We start from the raw sequence: 24,738 nt of genomic DNA on the forward strand, positions 1-24,738 counted from the left end.
GGCCAGGCCCGCCTTGCTGCAGTCCACGGTGAAGGTCTGCGGGACGTGGGCTCGCACCCCGCTCCCCAGCCCCGGGCCCGAGCACTTCACCTTGCTCGGGTCCACCAGCTCCCTCACTGGCACGCGAAACGGACTGCCTGCAGGACGGGACAAGAGCGCACAATTAGCGCTTGGCTGTCTGGTTTTGAGTCAGAAGACCACTGCTGTATGGAGTCCGATGCTAGACGCTCGAGGTGTGACGGTACCTGGGATGGCCAGTCCTCCGAAGGTGATGTTGACGTCGTAGTCCCCGGGGGTGAAGGGGATGTACTCCACGCTGCAGCTGCCGTCCTTGTTGTCTTTGCAGGACATCTTGGCCTCCGATGGACCCTCAATGGCCAGACCCAGACCTCCGGTGCCAGCACCCCTAAGCATGGCAAGACAAAATGGAGCATAGCCCGTCAGAGCTTGCTAATAGGGCAGAGGGTGTACAATCTTATCCGAAAAGGGCCGATGTGGGTGCAGGCTTTTTGTTATAGCCCAGCACTAGCACACCTGATTCTACTTTAAGAAGGTCTTGATTGAAGGCCATGATCAGTTAATTAGTTGAATCAGGTGTTGTAGTGCCGGGCTAACACAAAAACCTGCACCCACACCGGCCCTTTTCTGGTGAGATTGGACGCCCCCTGCTATATGAACGACTGAAAATAGCAAGTCACACATGGCAACCACTCACTAAACCACTAAATAGCGGAAAGAGATCGTGTGTCATGGGTGCCTATGATATATTTCAGAAGCCCGAACTAGATAACCTGAAAAAAAGTGTGAATATAGCCACAAGGAAATACTGTCAGACATTGTTCGTTTCTCAGTGAAACCTTGACTTTTGACATCTCTACACGTGTAAGCGAGCGTTACCCGGTGCGTACCTGGTCTCCACGGTGAAGCGGTTGGGCTTGTTGACCAGGCCCTCCTCGAGGCCGGGGCCGTACGCACGCACACGGGTGGGGTCACAGCCCTCCGTGACCATGACCCTGAAGGGACTCTTGGGGACAGCGACGTCATCGTACAGGACCTCGATCAGGTGTATGCCTGTGGGGGGGGGGGGGGGGGGGGGCAGGCAGAGGAAGCACAACACCCACAGGGTGACTCATCCATGCATTCAAGTGTATGAGTTCTCTATCATACCTCAACCATTTTTAACCTCTCGGACCATGAGCCCAGTTCAGAGTCTGGGTCACAAACATATCCAATGGAGGAACACCGGCTGTCGTACAAAAACTCCTACAGGCTCGTACAACCCAGAAAAATGTGATGTTCAACATTCCTGTGATTTTCGACATTCACACTTCAGCTCAATGGCTTAACTAGTAACTGCAAGCGACGGAAGAATCCCCCTCACCTTGGTAGACCCCCAGATTCTGGAGGATTCCTCTATATATATATATCAGCAGGGTGGACCTTTAGGGATTTCTGCACCCCACATTCCTGTCTGGGTGCCCCACGGGCTTCTGTCTGTCACGCAGCCCTGTCAGGGCCGGGGCATCTGCCCGGATGCCCCGGCTATTTATACTCCTGTCTGTGGTCCCAAAGCCCCGCAGTCACTTACCTGGTGCCCTATATTTTTACACCTCTCTCTCTCTCTCTCTCTCTCTCTCCTCTAAGTCCTGCATTAATACCTCTCTCTCTCTCTCTCTCTCTCTCTCTCTCGCTCTATGTCTCCCTCTCCTCTAAGTCCTGTATTTCATACCTCTCTCTCTCTCTCTCTCGCTCTATGTCTCTCTCTCTCTCTCCTCTAAGTCCTGCATTTCATACCTCTCTCTCTCTGTGTCTCTCTCTCTCTCTCTCCTCTAAGTCCTGCATTTCATACCTCTCTCTCTCTCTCTCTCTCTCTGTCTCTCTCTCTCTCTCTCTCTCTTTCTCGCTCTCTCTCTCTCCTCTAAGTCCTGCACTCATTTCCCTGGGCATCTGATCTGGCACTGTGCCTCCCTATATGGAAAAATGGGATCTAGCGAATAGCAGTCTCCATCTGTTACAATAATGAAACCTGAAACGCTCCTGGGATATCTCCCTCCCACTAAGAGCAGAAACAGAAGCTTTGTAGAAACCACAAATTCTTTGTTTTATAATCGAGACGTGCTGCTGTATAAAAACTTTACAATCCAGCATCATGTACAAATATCGTGTTGGTCTGTTTTTTTTTTTTTTGGGGGGGGGGGGGGATGTACGCACTTTCTTTTACGCATTATGCTTGAAGTGCCCACAGCTTTATGACAATAAATTGCCCCAGTTCACAGAAACCAGTGCTGGCTACAGTCCAGACCCACTCGTAAATAACACTGCCTCAAGACCTCTGTGAAACGTAACGACTGAACCCTCACCGTCCTCGTATGTAGTGTACTCCACTTGGTAAGTCCCGTCGCCCTTTTCGGTGATGTAGGCGTCCGTGTTGCTGCCTGAGGGGTTGACGATCCGGGCCTTCACGTGGCCGCCCCCGGTCTTGCTCTGGACGCGAGCGTCGACCACGAAGTGCGTGGCGACTTCGCGCAGGACGCCTGTTAAAACGAAGACAGGCGGGGGGGGGTTTACTGCTCCTCCCAATGAATATGCGTCCCTCACAGCACTGAAACAGTTCAACTATCAGATGAGGACAAATGGCTGAATTTGATTTACACGCACACACACACACACACACACGTGTGGTTCCTTCCCCCCCAAGGTCCTCTGGGTAAAGCATGAGTTATAAGAGCTCTGCCACTTCAAAGGGTGGCTACTAAAACACCTCCTTCCACTGGAAGCTGTCAAGCAAACGCATAAAGTTTTCTCACCTTTTTGAATGCTAACAAAAACAGACCGTGAGAAATTGAGTTCAGGTGAACGGAGAAGACTGTACACATGGGAACTATTGATTGAAGACAATTTATGGAGGATAAAATTACAAGATGTCCACCACAAAAAAAAATCAATATCCATGTACTGTTATTATTGGGCGTTTCATATTATTATTTTGGTCATGTTATCATTAAGTTAATAGCTACCCACTCACCTGTGGTCGGAACAGAAGCCCATTGATATGGATGCATGCAACTACCGCCATGAGCAAACAGCACTAACCAGGGCAGACTGAGGCCCCGTTTCTGTGGTTAAATAAGGTTTATTTTATCCCCCAAGGGAAAGGGGGGGTCTATAGAGGTAACTCAATCATTTCTGTCCTGAGAGAGCTCTCTTAATTAGTTTTCACCGGAAGGTAGCCTGAGTCAATAAACCAAGATAATCCAGCACCATTTATCTTAGCCGGGGGTGGTTTATTAGCTAATTAAGCCAGAGGAAGTGAATACGGTGAAAAGCCGGGCCTAAAGGCCAGCAGTGTTTGGTTCTCCTGTTTTTTTTCACGTTACATCGCATCGCGTTCGCGTTCGACACCCTCCCGAGTGGCTTGCAAAGTAAAGTCGTCCGCTGGCATTCCTTAATGAAATTTGTTAAGGCAAATTTAATTAAGAAAGGAAGGAAAAGAAAGGGAAATATCTTTGATGCAGCCCAGTCTGGGAATATTTCCGCACCATGTTTACGATATTTGGTGCTCTCCGCGAGTACTGTTTGGGACTCTTTTCCGGTCAGTTCTGTAAAAGGCGTACCTCTGGGCTCAACCCCGGGTCCGTAGACCTTGATCCCGCTGGTGTCGACGGCGGGGTCCACCTGCAGGCGGGCGGGGAACTTGGGCACGGCGTGCCCCCCGTACTTGATGGTGATGGTGTAGGTGCCGTGGAAGGGCGGGATGTAGGTGATGGAGTAGGTGCCGTCGGCGTTGTTCTGGATGTGCACCTCGGCCTTGGCCCCCGTGTCCGAGATGATCTCGATGGTGAGCTCGGCCTCGCCGGCCTTGGAGCAGTCCACGGTGAAGGAGCCGGCCTCGTCCACCTTGCCGCGCTCCAGGCCCGGGCCGCTCGCCGTGACCTTGCTGGGGTCGAAGACCGGCTGGATGACGGCCTTGAAGGGCGAGCCGGGGATGTGCGCCTCGGCGAACAGGATGTTGATGGCGTACTCGCCGGGCTCCGTCGGCAGGTAGGACACGGAGCACGAGCCGTCGCCGTTGTCCTGGCACTCGATCTTGGCCTCGCAGGGACCCTCGACCGTCAGGCCCAGCCCCCCCGTGCCCGCCCCCTTGGTGTCGATGGCGAAGGGCGCCGGTTTACCCACAAATCCTCCCTTCAGGCCTGGGCCATACGCGCGCACCTGGGAGACAGAGACAGCAATCCATTACAGTACAAGACGTCACTGTTTATAAGGGACATGTGCAATCCCAGACTGTGGAAATACATCCACATCCTCAGATATCCATATATTTGTTATCCTTGCGATGGGAGTGTAACTGTTGTCCAGTTCATGAAGCAAGGTTTTTTTTTGGTAACAGCAAACACAGGGAATACTGTGAACTTTAAAAGTCACAGTGCCGTTTAAATTTGATACAAACAATAATCAGGATCTGGTCTGTGTGTGTATGTGTGTGTGTGTGTGTGGGGGGGGGGGGGCAGGTCGATTGCTCAACCCATCCGTTTCACAGTAATAACCTCATGCACTGCGTGGCCTTACTCAGCGATGCCTCTGCCAAGCATTAACGAGAAAGGCTTGGAGAACCAGCCCCAGAGCGAAATTCTGCAGCCAGTTTTCAACACGCCAGTTAATACGTTATTATTTATAAAGCTGTTCAGCCTCAGTAGGACTGCCGCCACTCAACGGTACCGAACAGCTGAGAAGAAGCAAGGAACACTGGCAGGCCCAGAATATGCACTGGACGTGATTAAGAAAATAATACTTCTGTTAATGGCTGCAGTATGTTTTTCTATGAACTTTACCGATGTCCCATCTTGAAATTGGCTAAAGCTGCAAAACCATCTCTGCCAGTTATTAAGCAGAAACACACAGCACAGATTGTCAGTTGAAAATGCCTGTACTCCTGTACTTTACAATAGAAATTACAACCTGTAATGTAAATGTAACTGCCATCGCAGTTACATTTACATTACAGGTCTTACACAGAATTTATATTTCCACAGTCGGATATATACCGAAGCAATGCCGGTTAAGTACCTTGCTCAGGGGCACAATGCCAGTGTCCTACCCGGGAATCGAACCTGCGACCTACAGGTTACAAGACCCGAATGTGGGCCCAGCCTCCTTACCTTTGAGGGGTCGGGAGGCATGACCCCCTCCACGGTGAAGGGGCTCCCAGGAATGGGGTTCCCGTCGTAGCCGATGTCCACCTTGTAGGGCCCCTCCTCTGGCGGAATGTACTTCACCGTGTGAAAGTCATTGGCCGCGCTCGACTCCAGCTTGCACGGGATTGGCCGGCGCGAGGGCGAGGTGATCTTCACGTCCACGTGACCCTGTCCTCCGGCGCCCCGCGTGTTGATTGAGAACTCCTGATCCTTTCCCACATCGACCTCTGTGACCATCACAGACAGGCACTCATTGTACTATTCCTCTTATACAACTGAGTGCCAGCATTTTCCGTTCGGCTATACACTTGTATGCAACAGTACTATTTTTTTTTGCCAAAACCAGGAAATCAAATAATGGTGTTGAATTACAGAATTTTCAACGATAAAATTCAACAGTAAAAGGTTTTTCCTGCAGCAATCCGTCATACACACAGGCTTGCTGCTCGTGATGTGATTACTGTTTTTGGGTTCAGCGGTTCAATGGCAGTTAGCGTCTCGCTAATTCTCCAGGTTCTTTCATCTGCAAGCTAGTGTTTACGCAGCGGGTCACTTACTGTTGTTCAGCCCTTGAACTTTGACCTTGTTGAGATCCATGGCGGGGGCTACGGTGATATTGAAGGGGCTCTTGGGAATGGGATCGCCCCCATGTGAGACCGAGATTGTCATGTTTCCCTAAGAGCGAGAAAACGAAAGCAAGAGACAGGGAGTGAGGAAGAGAGGGAGAGAGAGACACAGAGAGAGAATTTTGAATTTTACCCATCCTTTATTTATCCACACAACATACCAAATATATTACATAAATTACACTACATAAACAATAAACCAAAAAATCTAAGTTCAAACATAATATGAAAAAAGAAAAAAAGACAAGCCTACCACAAAAGAATCACAAAAAAGACAGAGAGAGAGAGAGATAGGGTGAAGGAGAAAGGGAAGCCCATATTATACACGTACAACCTTAAGGATATACGCACTAGAGAGTGCAAGAGTGCTCCTCTCAGCGAAGGTGATCTTTACCTGCTACGCAGGTGACAGGCCTACCTGCTGCACCGCCGTGTATCGGACGGTGTACGAGTAGTCGTGGTTGTCGATGATCTCGAAGTCTCGGACGGCCTCGCCCTTCAGCACGGCGGCGAACTGCACGTCCGGCTTGGCCTTGCCCGCCCCTTTGGTGTAGATGGTGAAGTGGGTGGGCTTGCCAACCTCCACACCTTTTCCAAAAAAACAAAAAAAAAAACCAGGTTCAGGTTCGGATCAATCCGCTCTCGACGCAGCTCATAACCTAACAGCATTAGCGCTGTTGACGCAGCAAACAAGGTTGGTTTTTTTTCTGCGTTATGACCCCACCCCTCTCATCAGACCCGTATCTCTGTCGCAACGTGCGGCGAACGGTGAACAGGAAGTCACCCGTGACGCGGCGGTGCGTCGAAACCCGGCGACGTGACACCCCTCACCCGTCTTGTTCAGCCCGGGACCCTCCGCCCGCACCTTGGCCGCGTCGTGGGAGGGGTCCACCTTGATCCTGAAGGGGCTGATGGGTATTTCCTGCGTCGACGAGAGACACATGGAAAAATGACGCTTTTATACTAAAAACGAAATCATAAATTAAATAAACGATGTTGCCTCTGACTCCTCTCTGACCTGTTATTTTTATTGACAGCTGTTTTTCTCTCGCCTGTGTCCAGGCAAGGGTGAGACAGACAAAAAATGTTACGCTTTCATGCATTTACAGGCCAGTCTGTTGTAATCTTTGTCCTGCGTTATAGAGATAACTTGTAATATATGCAAAACAAATGAAATCTGTCAGTGCGCAATGTACCGTAAGAATATTATTTTACTCTGTCATCGATCTTGATGGTGTCTTCGTGTTAATGTTTCACTTCCTCCGCACTTACCCATAATAGCATAATTTTGTTGTTTTGCACCGATGAACACCACGTAATTATTCCATAATTGTGTAATTAGACACTTGTCTGCACGGATTGCCAAATGATTGTTGATTGCAGTGTAGTATAATGAAGGAAAGGAAAATATCTTGTAGTATAAGGACCTGGTCTTGTGACCTAAAGATCACAGGTTTGATTCCTGGGTAGGATACTGCCGTTGTAGCCTTCAGCAAGGCACTAGACTTGCATTGTTTCAACATACATCCAGCAGTATCAATGCATGTAATGTAAATGCTGTGTAAAAAGTTGTGTAAGTCGTTCTGGATAAGAGCGTCTGCTAAATGCCTGTGATGTAATAATGTAATGTAATGTAACTTAAAGTGCCTATAGGTATACATGATCAAGATTTTCTTCGGGGTCCTACTTATGACACCATAGCTTTAGAACGAACGAGGTTCGAGGTTCCCGACCTGGTCAGCGAACAGGACCATGATGGTGTAGCGCCCGGGCCCGGGGGGCGTGTACTTCACGGTGAAGGTGTCGTTGTCGTTCTTGATGATGTCGAAGTCGATGTCGGCCTCGGCCGGGCCCACCACGCCGGGGGCGCACTTGATCCCGATGCTGACATCACCTGTCGACCGTCGCACCAAAAGTGGGAGGAGTTAGTTTCCAATGCTGACATCACGTGCAGCATCACACCAAAGGGGGAGGAGTTAGTTAGTTACTGAGGAAACGGGGCACACCCTGACCCTCATACTGGATCAAGTGTCAGACCCAACATGCAGATGACCAAAAACAACCTTGACGTGTGTGTGTGTGTGTGTGTTTCTGCCAAGCAAGGAAAGAAATGAAAGGTGATCATTGGTTGTTGTACACTCGTTGTACTGTCACTGTGAGTTCCAAGCTCTTGGAGTCCCTGCGTGTGTCATAATGTGCCCCAGGCTCACCCTGCCCCGCCTCGCTGCAGTCCACGGTGAAGTAGGTGGGCTCGTTGGCCTTCAGCCCGCTCTTCTCCACCCCAGGGCCGTACACCCTAACGTTCTCCGGGTGGCTGCCCTCCCCAATGCTCACCTGCGCAGACAGAGGACAAAACGCTGGACACACTCTCAGCAACGCACTTTACAAGCACAGACCACTACTCACCCATGTTTTCCCACACTGTACATGTCTGTACAAACGTATCATTAAGCAGAAATAGCTTTATATTAATTGAATTAATTTCTACATTATCCAGGAGCCAGACTGGAGGTTGTTTCTGTACATACAGTAGGAGGTAGTGGGAAAAACAGAGTCTCTGTCGGGAGAACTCAACAGCAGAAGACAAGAACGGAATTTCAAATTGACATCAAACAGCAGAGCCATTCTGAGACCCCAGGGGAACAAGAAACAATTGGTACTACTGGTACTGAAGAAGGTCCTCTAATGGAAACCCACCATTAAACCTGGAACACAGAGGAACAAAAATAACAGCAGAAAGTCTGTGACTGGTCTCTTACCCTGAAGGGGCTGTTGGGAATGTTGACTTCACCCCAGGTGATGATGATGGTGTGTTTGATGGGCTTGGTGGGGATGTAGACGCAGATGAAGGTGCCGTCGCCCTTGTCCGTGATCTGGATGTCGATGGGGAAGCCCTCGGCATCCTTGCGGTGGAAAACGGAAGAGCAGGTCATTCTCCGTTCTTGTACAGAAGACTCAGATGGGCAGCTGGAGAGACTCTGAAGGTCATCCTCCATTCCCCTAAAAAAGACTCAGATGGGCAGCTGGAGAGACGCTGAAGGTCATCCTCCATTCCCCTAAAGAAGACTCAGATGGGCAGCTGGAGAGACGCTGAAGGTCATTCTCCATTCCCCTAAAGAAGACTCAGATGGGCAGCTGGAGAGACGCTGAAGGTCATTCTCCATTCCCCTAAAGAAGACTCAGATGGGCAGCTGGAGAGACGCTGAAGGTGTCCTTTCAGCCACCGTACCTGGGCGTAGATCCTCAGCTGACCTCTCCCGGCTCCGCGAGCGTCGATGGTGAACTCGGCCCGTTTGTTCACGATACAGCCGGTGGGCTGCAGACCCGGACCGTAGGCCTTGACCTGCAGCGGGGAGACACACATTACATCACGGAAGTGAGAGTCTCGGGTGTGCGCGAGCATGACGTAGACACCGTGGGTCCGAGCGCGCAAAGAGGGGGGTTGGGCGTGACTCACCCTCTCGGGGAAGACGTCGTTGGCCGCTGGGAGGATGTGGGCCATGTAGGGGCTGTCCTTGATGTCCTCGTCGTCGCAGATGACGTGCACGGCGTAGTCGCCGGGCTCCGTGGGCCAGTAGCGCACGTCGCAGGAGCCGTCGCCCTTGTCGTCGCACTCGATCTTGGCCTGGGACGGGCCCTCGATGGAGAAGCCTGCGGACCGGACCGACGGGTGGACCCCCGAGTCAGCTCAGAGACCGCAGCCAAAATCAGACCCCAAGCTCCCCATCATAAAAACACATAGCAGACTGAGCCCAGCTCTATATCATAAGTGGGGCAGCAGTGTATTATAATGGGTAAGGAGCTGGTCTTGTAACCTGAAGGTCACCGGTTCGATTCCCAAGTAGGTACACTGCCATTGTACCCTTGAGCCAGGTGCTTAACCTGCATTGCTTCAGTATACAGTACATCCAGCTGCATAAATTGGCAGTGTCAATGCTATGTAAAAAGTTGAGTAAGTCGCTCTGGATGAGAGCGTCTGCTAAATGCCCGTAATTCTAATTTTAATCATAAACATGCTTCACGTGAGGCAGACCCCAGCGGGGAGATTATGAAGTCCTCACACGTTCACTCCAATTACACCTGACACGAAAACTGAAAATGAGCTCAACTAGCACCTCGTAAAACTACGTTCCAAAAGCACTATAACCCTGTAGATCAGCTGGATATGTCTGAGGGAAATTAAGTGGAGAAAGAACATAGCTGAAGACTGAAAACAGGCCTTGTGTATACACTGTCGAATGTATTGTCACAAGAGAGTAATTAAATCGTCCTTTTTTTTTATACAGGGAGGTATTAGCACCTGTTTCCTCTGGCCCGACATACACACAATGCAGGCTGGTTGCTAAGAGAGATGTCTGAAGCAGCTGGATAGCAGGCTCGCGCACTGACATACTGTAAGAATCTGCTAACAATTACAGCACGGGGGTGGGGTTGGGCCGGGACCTCTCAAGGAGGATGAGAACACCGGCCATGGCCACGCCCGCTCCCACCTGGGCCTCCAGTACAGAGGCGCTGTCTTTTTTCCTTTGTGTGTGTAGGCGGCTGTATTCTGACTACTGGCTTTTCACTGCTGTTGCACAGCGGCCATGAAACAGTAGAGGGCCTGTGACCCTCTGTTCTCTCACAAGGCCGAACGGAAACATTGTGCTGCCAACAGACAGACACGCCCGCAACATCTGATCGTGTCCCTGCGTCTTTAATATCTGAATAAGCCGGAGAGGGACTAGACGCATGGCTGCCGCTGGCCTCTCTCACTTACCCAGAGTCCCCACCTCTGTGCCGATGGCCTCCACAACGAAGTCGGCCGACTTTCCCACCATCCCCGTCTCCAAGCCCGGACCCCAGGCTCGGACCTTCTGAAGCCCCGCCTCCTCGCTCACCTCCACCTCAAAGGGGCTGTGGACACACACATACACACGCGCACAGAAACACACACACACACACGAACACGCATGCGCACACACACACGCAAGCACACACACACAAACGCACACACACAGTCTTAAAACCTTCGGAACTAATCCCCATGTACATTACTCATATGAGACATTCAGAGCGAGGTATATAGAATCCATATGTATATTTGACTAGATTTGGTGGAGGAAAATTTTGGATTTATTGCTTAAGACTGAAATGATTAACAATTTAAAATAGTCATGCCATGGCCCATCGTGTAATGCAATCTAGAAAAGAATACAGTACGAACCTCAGCTGTCGTCTGCTAAGATTTCAACTAATAACCATGGTTACCATTTGATTGCACATCACACAGGTCAATAAAAGGTTAATTCAAAGGGTGGAATGTTAAAATGGCAGTGTCCACTCAGTGTGGAACACTGAAGAGAAAGTGCTTGATTGCGGTTGTGACTATTGTTTTGATTCCTGTAGAAGTGGCACTGCCCGTTCCTTTTGACCCCTGCGGGACGGACGACGGTCTTCCTCACCTGCGTGGAATGGTGTGTCCTGCCCAGGTGATGACGATGGTGTACTTCCCGGGTACGACGGGGTAGTAATCGCACTCGTGAACGCCGTCGCCGACGTCGCGCACCGTCACGGGCTCCTCTCCGCCTCCTGAGGGCGCGAGAACGCGGTTAGCGCCAAACGGACGTGCTACCGTGCTACTCAACAGCAGAAGACAAGAACGGAATTTCAAATTGATATCAAACAGCAGAGCCATTCTGAGACCCCAGGGGAACAAGAAACAATTGGTACTACTGGTGCTGAAGAAGGTCCTCTAATGGAAACCCACCATTAAACCTGGAACACAGAGGAACAAAAATAACAGCAGGAAGACCGTGCTCACTTGGGCCCTTCACCGTGACCTTGAGCTCCCCGGTCCCGGCTCCTCGGGTGAAGACCTTGAAGTCGGCCACCTCCTTCACCCGGATGCCCTTGGGCTGCAGGCCGCGCCCCGTAGCCCTGCAGGCATTGGGGTTGCTGGCTAAACAGGGATGGAGGGGTGGAGAGAGAGCGAGAGAGAGGGAGAGAGAGAGAGCACGAGAGAGAGAGAGAGAGAGGGAGAGAGAGAGAGAGAGAGAGAGAGAGGGAGAGAGAGAGAGAGAGAGAGAGAGAGAGAGAGAGAGAGAGAGAGAGAGTCAGAGAGAGAGAGAGAGAGAGAGGGTCTGAGAGAGAGAGAGAGAGAGAGAGAGCACGAGAGAGAGAGAGAGAGAGAGAGAGAGAGAGAGCACGAGAGAGAGAGAGGGAGAGAGAGAGAGAGAGAGAGAGAGAGAGAGAGAGATTGTTAAATTCCGGCCTCTAGCTCCAGTTCAGAGGCACACTCATTCTCCAGAGCTCGGTGTTAGTCAGATGGACGTGGAAAAAAAAAAAAAACACGTGCGCTCTCTGCCAGACGAAAAGCAGCTGGAGAAAAAAAGAATTCCTTGTTAAACCAAAAAAAAAACAAAAAAAAACAACAATCCTCCAAAAAAAGCAGGACAGGAGAGAGCAAACAGGCACAAAATGCATAGCAATGCTTCTGTACCGCACTGTACAGTGTAATACACACACGAAAAGCACGAACAGTACCGAAAGCTGGATGAGCTTGCACACACGGTCACTCGAAGCCATGACAAAATAGCAAATAGTTTATCAATACGCAATTCGGCCTTTTAAGTCGTTCATCACGTCGATCAGCACTGCGGATCGTAGATTTATCACAAACTTATTTTCAACAATTGCCAGGGATGCCGCAAATCACGGTCGCCGACGGAGTTTATAGCCCAGCTAACGTGCAGTAAATAAACTCACACAAAAACGGGCCCCCGCGGTACATCCAGAATCTTTTTCGGGGATGAAATAAATAAAAAAAAGATTGGACAGCGGCAATTTACCGCTGGCTTTTTGTGGCTGCTGGCTTTTTAATGACACCGAAGGGAGGGGGGGGGGGGGTGGCGGGGGGGGGGGAGCAGGCAATGTTTTCCATCTGGAGGGCCGGGAGACTGACGGTAATTAACATCGGTATACTTATGATTTTGGCACCGCGGTAAAGCACTGCGGAACGGCCGCTACAAAAACCAGCACAAATCAACTGCGTTTGCTTTCTTCTCGTATAATCAGAATTACGCTTCATTTTTTTTTTAAATCCTGATTTTTATCTTACCGCTAAAGTAAATTACCACATGACTAGCACGTGCAAACAGACCATAATAGTAGCAGGATGAACGCACGGATGCAATAACTTCTGCTGGTAAGTTGGCTGCGAGTAGGTTATGACAACAAACTAGAGTACTGGTTACAAAAAGCTGCAATCAGGCTTAAAACAGGATATTCTCAGTGTTAATCAGAGAGAGAATTCGAGGGGGTGCACTGTCCACTCAGCAATAGCTTTGGTGCCAAGAGGATGAGGAACAGACAGCGATGAAGGTCATAAGTTCTCTCTTCAAAGCTCTCATCGCTCTCGCCGAATGACAAACATACCAACCAGTCTTTCCATAAATTCTGCTTCTAAGACACGTATTCCAAAGTTATTTCACACATATTAAATCACGCTGGACAAACTTTAAGACATGTTTGTTGTTCTGGTATATTTTGCACAAACTCCTCCATCATAATTTGTCTTGAAAATGTGGCTGTTGTTCAGTCTGTATTAACCATTAGTTTCAAGTATAAAAGAGTAGTCAAGTAGACACATACCGGAGCAACTTTTCAACATGCTGCCTGTCAACTACGTGACATAAACAGACAATGGTCTTTCAAAATTATTACGCTGTGAAAAGTTAGTCCTCCATTTGACAATGTTGGGAAGAAACAGAAACTCAGCCACTCGGTTGCAGAGGGAATGCAGAATGCGGAGTGCGTCCGTGCGCTTTGAGCGGTTGTTAAGGTGACCGTCTCCGTGGACGACGGGACCCTTCGGTGATTCCGCTTGGCGGTTAAGATGGAGCGACGCCGGCCTGCCAGTCGTTCTCCATCCGCGGAAAAACAAGCTGCCTGGAGCTGGGCAACAGAAGGGCAAGATGCCAGCGCATGCCAACATGCCAGCGGGCTGCCAGTGAGGGGAGGGGGCGCTGGGGCACCCTCGGCTGTGGGGGGCATAGCGTGTGCGTGGGGGGTTGCCAGGCTTGCGCAGGCAGGCACAAGCCGCACCCCGAGGCCTGTACTAACTTGGTCGTCTGGGTTTAGGCGGCGTTGGGGGCGGGATTTTCTTGGTCTTTTCGGTGGGCGGAGTGCGAATAGACTGGGGGATTATCTGAACCGGAGTACCGGCCGGCAGGGCGCTAGGCGGGGCTAGAACGACAGACAGGCAGAGGAAAACAGGAAACAGCGTTTTTACACAGGCAAAGGACGGGCGGGGCGCCCGCATTAGCTGCACCACCCCCCCCCACCCACCAAGTAGGAATCGAAAATCAACCGGGTACAAGAGGCGACCCAAGAATCCATGTGGAAGTGCTGCTCCCCTAACCATGAGCTCTAAAAAACTGTTCACTCCCATCCCTGTAGCACTATACCACACCCATAGCCTGTAAAAAGAAAACTAGCGCAGTTTCTAAGTGTTCTATTGTCACAATCACTTTGGTTTATACATAAGAAATGATTTAGGCCTGCTATTACTAACGGAAAATGTGTTTTACTGCCAGCTGTTGCAGTTTTATCAATATTAATGTGAACTTTTATTACTTTACTTAGAATTCAGTGTCATGGGAAATCATCGAGAGCAACTGAATACAGTACATGAAATATAATAAATATGGTACCATTATTGTCATTGGCTTTACATGCTAAGAAGTAAACATGTCAACACAACATATAAGCTTCTAATTTGAGGCAGATTTGACCATTTTTTCATCGAGGAGCCAAATTTGCTGTCATAAATTGCCCTTCATACTGTACCGTCACATTGCTCCATCATAATAGGTTCAGCAGAGTCTTTCAGACAAAAGAGCATGTTTCTGCACAAAAATGTAAATATTAATGCAATCATTATTTCCTTCAACACCAGCTTGCACCTCCTATATTTTGGTTGGATACCAAAGCTCCATGTGAAATGCATTCATTAGTTTGAAGAAACAAGGGGGGGGGTGGGGGATGGGGGATGGTCAGAAAAATGACTTAAATTAAGGAGGGAAGGACAGCCGGAGCTGGAGTGCGCTCCTCTGTGTTAAAGGGCAGGGAGGGGGCGGAGGCGGGGGGGGGGGGGGGGGGTGCTCACCCTCAGAGATGTTGACGGTGTAGGGGCTTCGGGGGATCTGCTGGCCCGCGAACGTGATGTAGACGGTGTGGGGCCCCTCCAGCATGGGCCGGTAGGTGCAGCGAAAAATGCTGTCCCCCTTGTTTTCCAGAAGGATCTCCACCGTGTCCCTCCGGCCCTGGGAGTCGACGATGACCACGCCCACGTCTCCCGCCCCGGCACCTTGGGGGGGGGGGGGGGGGGGGATAAAAACAAAGAGCCTTTCCCACCTGTACCCAGAGGGGCGGAGAGATTCTCGAAAAAAAAAGGGTGCCTACGGCCTGAGGGCTCACCTGCGGTGTAGATGTCGAAGTACGTGGGCTTGGTGGCCACGTTGCCCACGGGCTCCAGGCCCGGCCCGCGGGCCGACACCTTGTTGGGGTCTCCCATCGCCTTGGAGACGTTGACCATGAAGGGGCTCCTGTCTATATCCTGCCCTGCAAAGAGCACAGTCACCTACGGGGACAAAGGAAGAGGCGTTACTCCCATACAGTCCCTGAGACACCGAGACTATGCCTCACCTCAAGCACGATATTTAGCAAAGTTAACCAGCAAAGCACAACATGACCCGTATAGAATCCACTTCTCTTCTTGTCCATGTACTGGAATGTTTTTGGCTTGCAAGAGACCCTGAGTGTGATGTCATTACCTTGTGAAGGCCTTCCACCTTGGGCATGTAGGTCACAGTGTAGGTTCGCTTCTTGTCATTGTTGGCAACGACTCTGGCCTGGAAAAAAATGACAAAAAAAAGCAAACGATGAAACACAGCAAAGTGAAAATTTCCGTTCAGGCAGACATATCGTGTTCGTGAGTCACACGTCTTCCTGCGAGTTTAGGCCCACCTCCTCCGTGTGTCCCTCCGGGTCCTCCACGTACACGATGACCTCACCAAGCCCAGCCTCCACCGTTTCCACGGTGAACTCGGCCAGCTTCAGGACAATGTTTCCACGGGGTTCGATACCTGTGCGGGATGAGTACGACGCCTCAGTCATTCAAAAGCAGATCATATCCAAATCACTTTTGCTGTGCAGACCTCATTTTCTAGAAAAGAATGCACACTGACGTATGGCCAAAGTGAAAATTGTGAACATGATTTCAATAAGACAACAGTATTGTGTATCACATAAGATTCCTCAGTGATACCCAGCAGTACTTCTAGGGTTACCAGATTTAGAATTTGTCAAAACCAAACTGCATGTACAGCTGGGAACGATTGCAGACTTGGAGGGAAGGGAATTAATCCAAACTGACTACAAACTAACTGTAAATTTTCTCAATTAATGAATCAGACCGGACATTCTATTGTTTGGTCAAGACCACAAATCGGACCCATACAAATATTCCAGGCAAAAACCACCCATCTGGCAACCTTAAGGACACATCCACCAGTCTTTACCAAAGATACACAGCATCTGTGTCACATGACACAGATCTTCCGTAATGGAGGTCAGTCCCCATGGCTCTCTCACCTGGCCCGTAGGCCCTGGCCCTTTTAGGGTGCAGTGTTTTGGCCCGCAGTGGAGCTCCGGGTTTGAGCTTGGCCTTGGGGAACTGGGACAGGTAGGTCATGACCGAGTGCTCGTCCACATTGGGATCCACGATCTCTTCGGGCGCGATAACCTGCGGAGCGGAATGGGAGCGGATCACACGTTTGACAGAGAGGTCAAAGGTCAAAGGTTACATGTCACCCACGAATACACAGAAACCAGCAAGGTCAAATGTACTGTAAATCATCAAGGTTCACTTTCACTTGGTGTGAAGTGTGAATGCAGACACATTACATTATATTACATGCATGGAATGAATACGTGACAGAAATATAACTCTTTTTGTTTTTGTTATACAGAACTCATCCTCATAGGACAGTCATGCAGAAACAACTCACTAAAATATCACACATCTGGACAGTTCAAGGGAATAGCATTTAATAGGAAAATCTGACTCCAGTGAAATCTAATCAAAACAAAAGCCATTCAAATGGCCCAGAAACAATCCAGCGCCACGAGCAATTTATCACAGTCTTCGCGCTGTTCTGCCGTGTTGAGATCTACAGTATGTTTTCTGTTGTTCAAGAGGGAGACGCAAGACTAGAAAAAAAAGATTCACGAGGAAATCTTTTTTTTTTTTTTTTTTGGCAGGCTAAATGAGATTAGCCTGAGGAGGACAAGGTCGAGAATTCCCCTCCGGTTACGTTGCGTTAGGACAGGGAAAAACAAAGGAGAGTGAGGGAGACAGATGGAGAGAGGGAGAGAGGGAGGGAGGGAGGGAGGGAGAGAGGAAGGGACCTGGCCTGAGAAAGGAAAGCAGGGCTGTTTCTCCAGATGGCAGACAGATGAGAGCGCTCTAACTGGGTGGATATATCCCCTCCTCTCTACCACAAACAACAGGTGCACCCGTGTGTTTTCTGTCATTAAACTGTACGCACTTTACAACCGAGCTCCACATGAACATTGGAGATCGACGTGGCCTTCATTATGTGCCTGGGTTTTTTTTCTTTTTGTTTTTTTTTAAACAAGGAACCAGGCCAGGAGCAGAGGAGCCTTTAAAATGTACGGCTTCTCCTCCAACGACTGCGACTGACCCTCAAAAGACAAAAAACTTCAGCAACTAGAACCAATTTTATAGTCACAAACCTCACTCCCATATGTATTCTCACTTAAAAAGGTCGGTTTACAATGACATCATGGATTTTGTGGCAGGATTCCCAACCGTTATATGGAGTTTTTGGCAGGTTTGCGTTCACATTATCGAGAAAAGCCGCCCGGCATCCATCTGAATTTCGCATGAAAGCTGCATTCCGAAACTGTCTGCCCCCCAACCCCCCCCCTCACCCCCACCCCGTTACTCTGCAAAACTGAGCCGTGTGTGACGCCGCAGAGTCACACTGCCCCCCCCCCCCCCCCCCCACAACCCCCCCCCCGCTATATTTATCTGTGGCCAGCGGAGCTGAGCTGCGCTCCCCGAAATAGCCCCGCCGGAATTTTTCGGCTCCTCGGGGTGAGCCGCTACGCTCCCGCTCCGCTTTTCCCAGGGACCGGGAAGTTAAGCTAGCGTAGCGCGGAACGGCGATGCCCGAGAGCTGGGCAGGACGAGCCGGGCGCCATCGCAGGGGTGGAGTTCGCTCCCCTGAGAGGGGCGGCGGCGGCGTTCGTCACTTTCGCTCCGTGTGTCCCCGCCCCGGCGACGGCGACTGCTCGGTTACAAGCGCTAGGCGTTTACGTCACTTCCTGCCGTATCAATTTCCATCTGGAGAGCGGTTCGCAGGTGAATATAAAGATGTCACATTTCCCTGGCTGCGGTAACAGTACACCTTCCAGATGCAGTTGAAAGGGGAGGCAAAGAACATGCATCTGCATTCAATTACCGTTTCCCCATATGTCTCCAAAAAAGAGTGTAGCAAGAGTACTGTACGTGAAACACGAGGCAACCGACCAGTTTTTGAAGTCCTTTGCTACACAGTGTTGTGTGAATAACGCAAGCATATCAAAACTTGCAATCAGAGAGCTCTCAAGTGTTGACAGTAAAAGGTTAAGCATGCTTATTCGTTTACTCTGCTGTGTAATGAAACTACATGATGAGTCTAAAGAGAGACAACATTTCCCATGATGCACCTGGCCACTCTGCTGCTTAGTCTTCCCTACATGATATTCTCTTCCATTTTATATGTTGCCAGCTGTTTCAAACTAAGGACAGAGATAGCACTGGTTAGGGTTCTCATCAGTCAACAATAGCTAAAATTATACAATACTACTGTGATCCCCCAACCCCGAATCTACAGAGACTCAGTGCACAGTAGTTGCCTGTGCATATAAAGTGGTATCTGCATTGCTTTACATCAAGGGTCTGCAACCCTTGATGTAAAGATCCCAGAGAGCCACAGGCCCAGCTGGTTTTCTTTGTTACTCTGCAATTAATTAATCCCATAGAGCAGTTGATAACACAGTTAGCTAACTTCACCTGGTTACTTGGGTCTGAAGTGGGTGCTGATTTTAACCAGCAAACTCTGTGGCTCTGTATCCACGTTCATTTCAAAGCGTTCCTGGCAGACGAGGGGGGGAAGTCAGGTGAGGGCGGAGATCAGGTGACCTTACCTGTGGCACGCCCAGCCAGTCGTCAGCCTGCTGCATGGCCTCCCTGGCGTTCTCCACGGGCTGGTTGGGGTCCCAGGTCTCCCAGTCGGGGCACAGACCTGCAGGACAGGGGGGCGGGCGGGACGTGAGCGGGCTGCATTTCGGTCCCCGCGCCAGCCCGCAGCCGGAGCAGCCGCTGCTCGTCCCTCGAACCGCCGCAGCCCCGGACCGCGCGGCCAGCGCGAACCGCAACGTACCCAGAACCCCCTGCTCCCGCAACGTGTCCGCAAGGGCGAGCAAGCCCGCGTTTCGAGCGGTTTTGTTCCTCCGACAACGTGGACACAGCGTTTCGCACTTCGCCGGATGCATATTGTGGCCAAAGGGAACGCACCGGTCGGTGAAAGCGGTAATGCCTTAATTGGATTAGACGCGAATAACACTCTGTACTGGCAGGGCGCAGGCACTGGAAGTGCCTAACCCTCGTAAGGACCTCATTATCCTACCCGCACTGATAACGTTGGGAGTAATGTTATGCCAATATTGACACAGTAACAGATGCTGTTATATGAAGAAAGAGCTCATTGCCAAACTAAAGACATTTTCGCTGACACTTTACACGGTACCTGCATACCCCATCAGGGACTATGTGTTCCATCTCAAATTGCTTAAAATGTAACATAATCTTCCATTGAGGGAAAGTCTTGTACTATATAGTCATAATGCATAGTATTAAAAAGACTTACTTTTAATAGCAACACCTATAAAAATAATAGCTGACATTGATACGTTAATTATTTTTCAAGCATTACTCAATACAAATCCCTTCGGTTGGTGGGAACTCACTAAAACTGAGCTCATACCGGATATGGATCTATTGACACATTGAACCACGTTTCTGCCTGAAGTCAGACTATCACTCTCTGTGCTTCCTCCAGCACGTTGAGTTTATATACACGTTTCCTCTGAAACACCGTACCGGTATGTCGTTCTGTTGTTCTCGCTAAAACACGGGGAACCCATCCCTTAGACACATTTCAGGCTGCACCCCGTACAGGACCGTATAGACCTACAGATATTCCAGCCAGTCTAACGTAATCTATCATAACCCCAAATGCCCTGCCGGCAATGATAAACCCCAGCCCCGCCCCCCCTTCCCCTTCCTCTCGCGCACCCCACGGGGTACTGTTACTTCAGAGCGCGATTCAAAGCAGGGGCGCAGAAGCGTTGGATCGGTATTGTGTGTCTGCGGTGGGGTTATTTTAAAAAGGGGGGAGAGTATCGGCCATGGGGGGAGGGGGTGGGAGGGGAGGGAGGGGAGGGCGGTGGTGGGGGGGGGGGGGGTGAGAGAACTGCACTGGGAAACGCAGAGGCTCTCATTTCATTGTGCAAGAACAGAAACTTGGACTCCAGCTATTTTAATGTGGAGGGGGTGGGGGGGGGGTGGTGGGCTCCTAAGGGAGGGCGGGGCTGCTGAACGAAAGCGTGTGGTGCGCGGCGTGCGAGAGTTTTATAGTAGCACTGCGCAGCGCGTTTCCCTGAGGCCTGACTCTGAGCACGGCCTCCCCATAAAAACGCGCAGGAACGAGGACGGGCGTCGCGCCGCGAAGCGGCACTCGCTGTGCATTCATCATCGCTATTATTATAGCGGTCATGACAGACGGACGCATCGTTACGTAAAGCACAGCCCTGTATGGACACGGCCGTCCGCCTGGCTCTTCGGAGCTGTTCGGCGTCAGGCTCTCCAGTCTTGTAAACGCAGTTTTAAAACTCCCTGCTCTCCACTGGATACACACAGAAGGGGATTTGATACTGAAACAGGCTGGGCTGGGCTGGAAGAAAACTAAGCCATTGGGAAATCATTGGCTGCAGAGCCGTCACCTGTTTCTACACCGCTTCACAACATCCTGTGGGAGGGGCCCGCTCAGAAATACAAACATTTTGTGCACGTGCGTACACGCATACGCACACCCTCCATGGTGCTCTTACTGACTTAACCTCCTTAATGACTGAACACCCTCCATGGTGCTCTTACTGACTTAACCTCCTTAATGACTGAACACCCTCCATGGTGCTCTTACTGACTTAACCTCCTTAATGACTGAACACCCTCCATGGTGCTCTTACTGACTTAACCTCCTTAATGACTGAACACCCTCCATGGTGCTCTTACTGACTTAACCTCCTTAATGACTGAACACCCTCCATGGTGCTCTTACTGACTTAACCTCCTTGATGACTGAACACCCTCCATGGTGCTCTTACTGACTTAACCTCCTGGATAACTGAACACCCTCCATGGTGTTCTTACTGACTTAACCTCCTGGATGACTGAACAGCCTCCATGGTGTTCTTACCGATTTCCAGACAGCTCAGTGCTCTCTGCCTCCTCCAGAGCTCTGTCCTAAAGGTCTTCCCCCCACGTCCGATTAAAATGAACCCGGTCCAAATTTGGGGCGGCGCAGGGAGAGGCTAAATAAGAAAAGCAGGGCCCCGTCCGGGGAGTTCTGATGCCGGCCGGCCCCCCCCAAGGGATTCACTTGATCCGGGGCAGCTGTTTGGGGACGCCCCTGGCCCCCCTGCCCCCCCCCCCCCCCCCCAGTGGATCTCCTGACAGCATCGATGGTGTAATCTCTTTGCGGGCCCGATGTTAAAATGTCAGCGCCCGCTGGCCTTCCTGTCTGCTCTGATGTTGTCATAAAGAGGAAGAGGGGGCTGTTAAAACCATGATGCGATGCGGGTCCCGTTTTTCTCTTCCTGTTTTGGCAGACCGCCCCCCCCCCAACTCTGATCTGATTGGACGTGACCTTTCAATCCCTCCACCTGACTGAGTCAAATCCTGAATCACCCTGTACCCTGGCTGGCCTCATGAAAGCCTGTAATAAAGAGCCTTTAATTGATTTCAGTTGACATATCTACGCATTCCCAGGAGCGCTTCCTTACTTAATTTTGTTGTTCGGTCACAGACCAGCAAACAGTGAGGCACGCCCACCCATCCCCGCCCACTTCCCCCAACAGAACATGGAATCCTTCCTCTGTTCCATTCATGGCTGAGGAACATATTAAATTCCCCCCCGTAGGAGAAACTCCCTAAAACCCCTCCATCCCTTAAATATTGGTCTGCATGAGCAAAGTTCTGCTGCCTCAGGGGGGTTTGTAATGGAATTTTGGAGGATGCATCACCCCTACTCCTCACATTTCTCTCACTTTTTATGACTTAATTAGCATGGGGTTATGGCGTTTGCAGAGCATTACATCACATCACTTAGCATTCTCCTTTCTCGTGTCATGCCTAATGGCTTGTAATGCCTTGTTTTACGTGCTTTAGCTTTTGTGCGTGTCGCATTCAGTCCACTGTCGGACAGAGAGCAGTCTGACTCAGAACGACGCATTCGAACTGAGCGACGCTCACAACCGTGTGGTGAGCAGCTCCTGGTATAAAAATGATCAGCCTGATGCGCTGATCATCTCACTGAGACAGAGAGATCTTACGAGCTTATCAGACAACTGACTCGCTCCCAGGGGGTGATGTCACCACCTCCAACATCCCCACCGACCAATAAGATGACACAGCAGCAGAGCAAGGGGGGGCGTAGCCGACTGACTCTGGATCAGTTCGCCCGTTTCTCACAGAGCACCCAGGGATTGCGATCGGCTGACCTGGGATCAGTCGGCTTACCGGGGGCGCAGTTGTCCACCAGGGCCCCCAGGGCCTTGCCGTCCCTCCAGTCCCGGTGGAAGTTGTTGATTGGCAGCTGCGGCACCTTGTTCTGGATCCAGCCCAGCAGCCGCTGCTTGGGCGTCAGCTTCTTGGCGTCCTCGTCGTCCTCGTCCTCCCACATGGGCATGGAGATGGAGTAGTGCAGGATCAGCGTCCAGATCAGGCCCAGGATCAGCTTCAGGTTCCCGTCCACGATGGCCTTGCTGTCTGCGCACAGAGAGAGAGAGAGAGACACGTTTACAGCGCTGTAATTATACTGAAGACTTAAAATCAGTTGTCCTTGTGAAGTTAATAAAGTTTGATAATGGAAGACAAACTATGTGAAAGCTGGTAGGAGTCACTCAGTCAGAATGCAAACAAATTTCCATAACATGAAGCAGCTTCACACTGTACAGTCATACACGTACAAGTGCTTACAGAGCATAACAGTCACAATATTCTACTGTGTGAAAGAATGCTCTAAGTAAGTACTAAAAGTACTAAAAGAAATGAAATACCTCACTTTCAGATATAGCAGTGATGTTTTAACTACGATCTGAACCTCTGATCACAAGTTGCAAACTCTGATCAAAGTGAGGCCCACGCTCCCTTCTCTCCCACAATGATCCGAACCTGCCGAGTCATATCTCTGGAGAACAGGAGAGGAAAAGAATCCTCTTTAATGCAATAAGAGGCCCAAACCAGCCTAATGAAGTAACCCCTCCGCTTCCGGCTCCCAGGCCGAATGGCAACAACAGCGTCTGTGTTCACGGTGACACAGTTCCTCCCTGCTGCACTGCACAGATCCCATATGGAGAGAGAGGCACTGGGCTGGACTTGTGGAAGGGACTACCCAGACAGCAAGCGACTCCGGACCGGATCAGCGCTGTCTGTGCTGACTTCAGGACCGATTCAGCCCAGATCCAGGCCCAGAGTCACTTGCTATCTGAGTAGGTTCTCATTCATTGCAATGGCGCACAGCTAAACTACTGCTCCAAAACTGCTTACGCCCTATGCAATATCCTGTGTGTACTGTAGAGATAAAACAATAGCAGTGGTTGATGGTACAGCACGTTGGGAGAGATAGATGAGATTTCACACTGGCACCATAAATGAGGTCAACGTAGTAGGGGTAAAAAAAACATTATGATATACAAGACATATAGGAATTTAAACCAGGGCACTAGGGAAACCCTGCTGTGTCGTATTTGCAAAAGAACGTCAGGCTCTACTTATTTTACACCAGCCAGGGGAATACAGTCGCCATTTCACCTTTCTCCTTAACCCTGCATGAGATTCCACACAAACTGTGTGGAAGAGGTAGGGTTGCCCGATTTAGGATTTGTCAAAACTCGGACAACATGCATAGCGGGAAGCGTAGCCTAATCACGGACGAGGTCGGCCATTGTCAGACCGGGGGGGAGGAATTGTTGATACACTTAGTCATTAACTATTGTGAAATGTCTTACTTCAATTACTGTGACTAGACATTACATTGCCCAGTCAGCACCACAAGCCTGTACATATTACTTGAAACCTCGACAATTTGGTTGAAAACCAGATATCTGGAAACCCTAGGAAGAGGTGTGTGGGGGAGTGCTGAGTGGGAACTGTGTTCATAGTCTGGTAAAGTATGTATGCAGACCAGAGCAACGACGATTCGGCTAGGCTCTCCATTGCTGCAGGAAGCAGTGAACTCAGCTCCACTCAGTCCTACAGTACACACTCAATGCATCAGTTGAAGAAAATGTGGTGGGATTGTAAAAAAAAAAAAAAAAAAAGGAATCTCTTTGGATTATGTAGTACTAAATTACTACATTTAAATCCAGGTAAGCATATGTGTCTCTCATCCAGTCCCTCCCTGCCACAGTTTTTATTCCTGTGGTCAGCACCTCCTGGAAAGTCCTTCATTTTTGAGTACTCTCCACCACCCAGAGAGCAAATAGCCAGGACCAAAACACAGACCGAGCTAAATGTCTCTAAC

The 24,738-nt window shown here is 50.2% G+C and overlaps 1 protein-coding gene across 10 annotated transcripts in view; it reads right to left on the reverse strand.

Moving 5' to 3' along the window:
* The window catches only part of flncb (filamin C, gamma b (actin binding protein 280)), a 60,988-nt gene that overhangs the window by 19,027 nt on the left and 17,223 nt on the right, over positions 1–24,738 (reverse strand). For 6 of the 10 annotated variants that reach the window (XM_035425993.1, XM_035425997.1, XM_035426001.1 and 3 more), the window contains exons 2-26: positions 22,734–22,982; positions 19,079–19,176; positions 16,457–16,607; positions 15,830–15,948; positions 15,637–15,714; positions 15,281–15,443; positions 14,970–15,170; positions 13,925–14,047; positions 11,625–11,762; positions 11,266–11,392; positions 10,581–10,717; positions 9,279–9,472; positions 9,051–9,164; positions 8,581–8,724; positions 8,032–8,155; positions 7,555–7,715; positions 6,653–6,743; positions 6,240–6,409; positions 5,753–5,870; positions 5,160–5,422; positions 3,615–4,212; positions 2,361–2,534; positions 909–1,071; positions 246–406; positions 1–137 (exon numbers count right to left, since the gene is read on the reverse strand). The exon at positions 1–137 is cut by the window's left edge and continues 31 nt beyond it. In XM_035425993.1, the coding sequence (XP_035281884.1) occupies positions 1–137; positions 246–406; positions 909–1,071; positions 2,361–2,534; positions 3,615–4,212; positions 5,160–5,422; positions 5,753–5,870; positions 6,240–6,409; positions 6,653–6,743; positions 7,555–7,715; positions 8,032–8,155; positions 8,581–8,724; positions 9,051–9,164; positions 9,279–9,472; positions 10,581–10,717; positions 11,266–11,392; positions 11,625–11,762; positions 13,925–14,047; positions 14,970–15,170; positions 15,281–15,443; positions 15,637–15,714; positions 15,830–15,948; positions 16,457–16,607; positions 19,079–19,176; positions 22,734–22,982 (4,196 nt within the window). The remainder of the gene's footprint in view (positions 138–245; positions 407–908; positions 1,072–2,360; positions 2,535–3,614; positions 4,213–5,159; positions 5,423–5,752; positions 5,871–6,239; positions 6,410–6,652; positions 6,744–7,554; positions 7,716–8,031; positions 8,156–8,580; positions 8,725–9,050; positions 9,165–9,278; positions 9,473–10,580; positions 10,718–11,265; positions 11,393–11,624; positions 11,763–13,924; positions 14,048–14,969; positions 15,171–15,280; positions 15,444–15,636; positions 15,715–15,829; positions 15,949–16,456; positions 16,608–19,078; positions 19,177–22,733; positions 22,983–24,738) is intronic. The other 4 variants (XM_035426002.1, XM_035425996.1, XM_035426000.1 and 1 more) reach the window with 1 other exon arrangement.

This window comes from Anguilla anguilla, chromosome 7, assembly GCF_013347855.1.
Source record: "Anguilla anguilla isolate fAngAng1 chromosome 7, fAngAng1.pri, whole genome shotgun sequence".
NCBI classification, from domain to species: Eukaryota; Metazoa; Chordata; class Actinopteri; order Anguilliformes; family Anguillidae; genus Anguilla; species Anguilla anguilla.